The sequence below is a fragment of the Stegastes partitus genome, unplaced genomic scaffold, assembly GCF_000690725.1.
Source record: "Stegastes partitus isolate 25-593 unplaced genomic scaffold, Stegastes_partitus-1.0.2 Scaffold559, whole genome shotgun sequence".
In the NCBI taxonomy this organism is placed as follows: domain Eukaryota; kingdom Metazoa; phylum Chordata; class Actinopteri; family Pomacentridae; genus Stegastes; species Stegastes partitus.
In genome coordinates, this window is record NW_007578290.1 from 233,244 (window position 1) to 239,228 (window position 5,985).

The window sequence follows — 5,985 nt, forward strand, 5'->3', positions numbered from 1 at the left end:
TACAGATCAGAATCCGGGCTTTCAGTGGGCCAGAGACCACGAGCACTGACTGTGTGATGTAATGCAGACTTGTGTGGGTAAAAACTACATGTGCAAGCTAGCGATCAAACAGACTGTGCTGTAGTTATGTTCAAATGTTTCCTGTAGCTGTTTTCACCTTCAGACACGTTTAAACTTTAGGAAACATGAGAACTGCATGAGAACTCTGCGGTCACGATGGAGCTCATAACATGAATCTAAGAGCAGAAATAACCCAGATTTTAGCATCCTGAAAACAAGATGAAACTCAAGATTTATTGGTTTACAAAGTACACAAAAGTCCTTCTATATTCATATATAATTTGTAGAATGCCTTTCATCGTGTGCATCATAATGCAGTTTAACATTAAGACCCAACATCAACAGGAGTACATGCATAATTAAATAAACAGAAACACATTGGTATTAGAACATATAAAATTGCATAACTCATCCTACCAGCATTGTATTTTATAAATAAAACAGAATTACCATGAAGAGGTTAGACAAGCAGTAAACAGAGAGGGGACAGCTCTTCAGTCACTCCTACCCACTAGTTAAAACCAAAGTCAACATTTTTGTTCCACGTAGATGAAAAAGCAGTCATGTATTGTTTTCTGAAGTCAGCGTGTGCCGTGTGCACACAGAGCGACACAGTGGAGTGCATACAGGAAGTACTGCAGGAGAAGGGTCTGGTCATATCAGAACAATACTGTGGTCCCAAACACTGAAAGAAAAACACCACCCTGAGCCAAAGAATAAGGACAGCTCCAATCCAGAAACACATGAACAAAATGCATAGAAAAGCCTGCATCCCCATCCTCTGGCGTGAACCGTTGGTTAATAAATGAGAGTCAGCAGGCAGAGGACACGAAGGGAAACAAACACAACCTAAGTATGTACATCCAACTAATAGCAGAGCGCTAGTACTACACGGTTTTCTCTCCATTTCCAGCTCAAGTTTGTTGGGATGTTTGTGCTGAGGTAACACTTCTCCAGCAGAGGACGTCTTCACTTGTGTTCCAGTCGCAGCAGCTGCTCCTTCCCGTTGATGGTCAGCGAGCGCAGCTGGCCGTCCTCCTCCACCTCCACCCGCTCCTGACCGTTCTCCACGATCCTGAGCACGAGACGCGAGGAAGAGGAGAGACAGTACACATGGCTTTAAACCACATTCTGCTCATCAGTGTAAAACTAGACATGGATGTGAGCTCAGTCAACAAAACTCAGTATGTTTCAAGACCCTGCTGTGCAGCTCTGGGTTCAAACACATTCTATAGAGACAGACACACAAACTGATACTGGACATGAAATCTTAAGGTGGAACTGTTCACCAACAAGTCTCTAGATGGGGAAGAAGCTAACAGTGTTGTCTGCATAGTTCAGAGGAGAAGGAAATCCATCCATCATCTCTACACCTTCATCCTCACTTAGGTCATGGGGGGCGGAGTCTATCCCAGCTGACTCAGGGTGAAGGCAGGTTCACCTGGACAGGTAACCAGTCTATCACAGGGCTACACTTAGAGACAGACAACCAAGCACACTCACATTCACACCTACGGACAATTTACAATCACCAATTAACCTCAGCATGTTTCTGGACTGTGGGAGGAAGCCGGAGAACCCAGAGAGAACCCACGCTGCACGGGGAGAACATGGAGACTCCACACAGAAAGATCCCGGGTGTCCTCACCGGGACGCCAACCGGCAACCTTCCAGCTGTGAGGCCACGGTGCTAACCACCGAGACACCTGCAGCCCTGATCTCAGCTGTGATATAAAGAATTCAGCTGCAGAACATCCACCTGAGAATATCTCCACAGTGCTGTTAGCACGCTGAATGAGGGACTTTGGTCCTTCTCAGGGGACACATGTGAGTTAACTTAGAAAACACAACATGACACATTCAGTGACTAATACACCCTTCTTCTCAGCTTACTACCATGAGCGCTCCGTTGATGACGTCTGGTTCTTGAAGATGGAACATCAGCATAGAAAATAATGACGTAAATAACAACACGAGAGCTGTGCAGCTTCTCATGGCGGCTGTGAGTCGCTGTGACTTCCCACTTGGTCAATAATCACCTCTTAGTAGTGATTTTCCTGCCGTTGATGATCTTGGTGGAGGTGGAGACTGAGCGGAAGTTGCCCATGTTTCCTCCACCTCCTCCTCCAAAGGAGGTGGAGGAGAAAGAGGTGAAGCCTCCACCTCCCAGACTGCCCATAGTGGTCATGTGACCCATGTGGCCCATGTGACCCATGGTGCTCATGGAGCCGAAGGAACCGAAGCCTGAGATGAAGACAACAAACTCTCATTTAGACAGGCAGGAACAGTTTGCAGCAATGTGTGATATTTTACAGTTTATACGTTTTTTTAATTGAATCTGCATCAGTGCGTTTCTCACCTGGGTCAAACGGTGAGAAGCCAGCACCAAAAGGAGGAAACCCAACAAAGCCCCCGTAAAATGAGCCACTGGTTCGGTTGCGACTTGCCCGATTCTGCTGCCGCCGACTGCTGCCGAAGAACGGATCATCACTGAAAGGATCTGCACCTGAGAAGACAGAAGAACAAGGAGAGAAGTGAGATTGTCTCCGTGAATTAAAGCTGCAGCAGGAGGTACAGAGGATTCTGCTTCAGTGACGTCTGAACTTCTTCACCTGGACAGGACGTCTTACCAAAAAAGTCTGCGAACGGGTCTCTGCCGCCGAAGAATTCCCTGAAGACGTCTTCTGGGTTACGGAATGTGAACGGTTCGTGGAAATGCTCTCCGTTGTGGAAGTGGCTCCCTGAAACGTCACGTGAGTAAAACCTGAAGTTAACACAGTAGACTTGGCCACCAGAGTCAGAACAAACCCAACGTTTTCTGTGTTTATTCCATCTGCTCCACATATCATCAAACTGCTGGACAGTGCAGCAGCAGGGCTCTGCTGGGACTCATCTGATGGAAGGCTGTGATTCAGGCTGCACGTCCAGCCACCGGCAGCAGCTCATGGAGGCTACACCAGGCATTATGACGCATGAGCAAGCAGGTTGTGAGTCTCAGTGGGAGTTTAAAACTACACCTCATGCTGCTGTAAGTAACAGTGGGAAGATGGAAAGAGTCATGTACAAGCTTTCTCTCTAGTGTTTCATGCTGTGAATTTAACTTCAGTTTACTGAACTATGAACGGTTATCATCTGACAGCGGCTGAAGCAGGTTGCTGCATGTCTAGGAGCTGTTCCACTAACGTCACAGTCATTCCTTGCAATGACTGAAGCTTCCCAGGAACACCAGCATTCTGTATCCACAGTGGAATACAATACAGAGGAGTCATTATTTAAACCCCCCAGTCCAAGTTCAGAAGGAAACATCCTCTCAGACTTGCATGATGGTGAATGTGTGCCACAGAGGGAGAGAACAGATTGAAGCTACTGCAGCTAAAGGAAGCACCAACCTCTTCCTCCGTTGCTCCCCGTCAAGCCCTCTTTGCCGTAATGATCATATATGCTCCTCTTGTTGGCTGAAAGAGGAATGTGAAAAGTCTCAGAAGTAGAATGAGGGTGAGGAACCAACTACTAAGGCAGAAACACAGGACTCAGTGAAGAGGAAAGGCCTCTCCCGCCCTGTGCTGCTGCGAGCCCTCTAACCGACTCCTGTTAGCACTGTCTGCTGGTTGTGTGCTCAGACAGCTGGAATACAAACCATCTGACAGGACTTCGTAAGCCTCTGACAGCTCCTTAAACTTCTTCTCAGCCTCCTCCTTGTTCTCTGGGTTTTTATCCGGATGCCACCTCAGAGCCTGCTTCCTGTACCTGCAGCAGGACACAAGGCAGGAGACAGGTGCTTCATGAGACCGGACTGATGTAGAACAGAAAGAATGGTGCTCAGTAACTTTGATGTCACTGTGACTGATGACAAGAAACACAAACAGTCAGCGCGTCTCTCTGCGATACAGCACATTTACAATTGTTCTTTTTTTTAAATTTATTCTTTGGACTTATGTCTTTATTCAGAGCAGTAGACAGGACGGGGGAGAAGAACGGGATGAGCATCGAAGGCTCGTGAGCAGGAGTCCAACCCTGATGACTGCTGGTTTGACAACACTCGATGTTTTTACTGCTGATGAAGCTCACTGACAGGTGAGCACCCTGTAAACTCACTGATTCCCTAGCCTTCTGGAGGACATCACAGTGATCACACAATCTCACAACTTGATCAACTCACGCTTTCTTTATGTCATCAGCAGACGCATCCCGTCGCACTCCTAGAACCTGGTAGTAGTCCACCATGATGAGTGGTGAATGGAGAAGCTTCAGAGAGGCGCCTAGAAGAGGAAAGAGATGAGGAGCGTTACTGATAACAGGACGCTGCACAACACCTCAGCTCTCATCAGGTAGATGGACATGCTGGACGGGCAGCAGCGACTCGGTGGTGGAGCGACTCGGTGACGGTTCGATGCCCCTCCACAGTCACAGCGTGGCAGCTCTGTCGCTGCTGGTGTATGAATGTGTGTGAATGGGTGAATGAGAAACACTGAAGTACCACCAAGGTAGAAAAGCACCAGATCAGAGCATTTAGATCAACAGGATTGGGTTCATCACCACTATCAGAACCCTCCTACTGTCTAAACAGTGTACATACACTGAGGTCACTACGCCTCACCACTGGGTCTTCAGATGGACAATGACCCTCAGCATAGCGCCAGATTAGCTACACAGAGCCTTCAGGACAACAGAGTCAGTGTTGTGGAGTGGCCATCACAAAGCCCTGATCTCCATCCTGGAGAACAGTAGTGGAGCAAGGAGACCAACAAACCTGACCCAGTTCCACCGGTTCTGTCAAGAGGAATGGGCCAAAACTCATCAGACTGTTGTGAGAAGCTTGTGGAAGGAAACCCAGAATGTTTGACCCAAGTCATAGAGTTTAAAAGCAACGCGACCAGATACTGAGGAGATGGATGGAAACTTCTGACTCTGAAGAAAGTCATAGAACCTTCTCTGTCTAATTATCCTGGTGTTTAGCTGATAGAGATAATGCTGGTGATCCTGACTGAGCTGAAACAGGAAACATTTGGTCTGATCTAATGTCAGACGGTGAGAAATAAAAGGTTGTGTTTGTTTTTCTCCAGTGGACGTAAACTTTCCACCGTACATCTGATCACTGCTCCTCATCCACAGTTTGACAGGTTTTTATAACAACGTTCATCAGCAGGTAGAGAAACGCTCCAACAGTTCAGTCATGTGCTGATTCAGCCTCCAGAGCAAATGTTTTCACAGGAGCCCTACCAGACTGGACATGAACACCACCGGCCTCATTAACCCGTTAACTGGACGGCGTTCCAGTCAGCAGCCATTTACACGAGACCAACAGCAGCTGATCCAAGTGTCCAAACAACCAACAGCCCAGTCTGTCTCTGACTTCTTAAACAGTGAAAGGAAAGGTCAGGACTCAGCCTATGGCTAACTGTGTCCTACTGCTGGGGATGGGTACCGGGTCCCGGCTTCAAACAAGCCCTGGAGCAAAACCACTGCATACTAATATTAAAATCTGAAGAGCTCAACACAGATCTGAAAAATCGAATCAATGACTTGAACAAGTAAAGAAAGCCGCTTTCACATCTTGACAGGATTGGTCAGGAAGTTAAAGAGTCAACCAAAAACCAACAAAAGTGGGCCTGCATGAACCAGAAGCTGCTGGAACACAGGTGTCCACAGTGTCCACCTCCATCGCCTAGAAGAGACACCTTAAGGCTCGACTACAGTCTGCTGCTGATCACACGGACCAGAAAAGGCCTTCTGGAGGACAGTTCTGTGGTCAGAGGAAACAAAAATAAAGCTATTTGACCACAAGGACCAGAAACAAGGTGAGGCATCTCTTTTTACAACACGATGCAGGATCCCCGGTGACACCGGCAGCCCTCCAGTATTTCACCAAAGGCTCCACTGAGCACCTACATAATGTACAACTTCACCTAGATGATATACAGCTTC

The 5,985-nt window shown here is 47.5% G+C and overlaps 1 protein-coding gene across 1 annotated transcript in view; it reads right to left on the minus strand.

Moving 5' to 3' along the window:
- Positions 1 to 258: 258 nt before the first annotated feature.
- The window catches only part of LOC103362166 (dnaJ homolog subfamily B member 6-like), a 6,991-nt gene continuing 1,264 nt past the window's right edge, over positions 259 to 5,985 (minus strand). Inside the window, exons 2-8 of the mRNA XM_008288455.1 lie at positions 4,220 to 4,319; positions 3,698 to 3,807; positions 3,450 to 3,515; positions 2,691 to 2,801; positions 2,420 to 2,566; positions 2,100 to 2,304; positions 259 to 1,135 (exon numbers count right to left, since the gene is read on the minus strand). Of these exons, the coding sequence (XP_008286677.1) occupies positions 1,030 to 1,135; positions 2,100 to 2,304; positions 2,420 to 2,566; positions 2,691 to 2,801; positions 3,450 to 3,515; positions 3,698 to 3,807; positions 4,220 to 4,284 (810 nt within the window). The 5' untranslated portion in view covers positions 4,285 to 4,319 and the 3' untranslated portion in view covers positions 259 to 1,029. The remainder of the gene's footprint in view (positions 1,136 to 2,099; positions 2,305 to 2,419; positions 2,567 to 2,690; positions 2,802 to 3,449; positions 3,516 to 3,697; positions 3,808 to 4,219; positions 4,320 to 5,985) is intronic.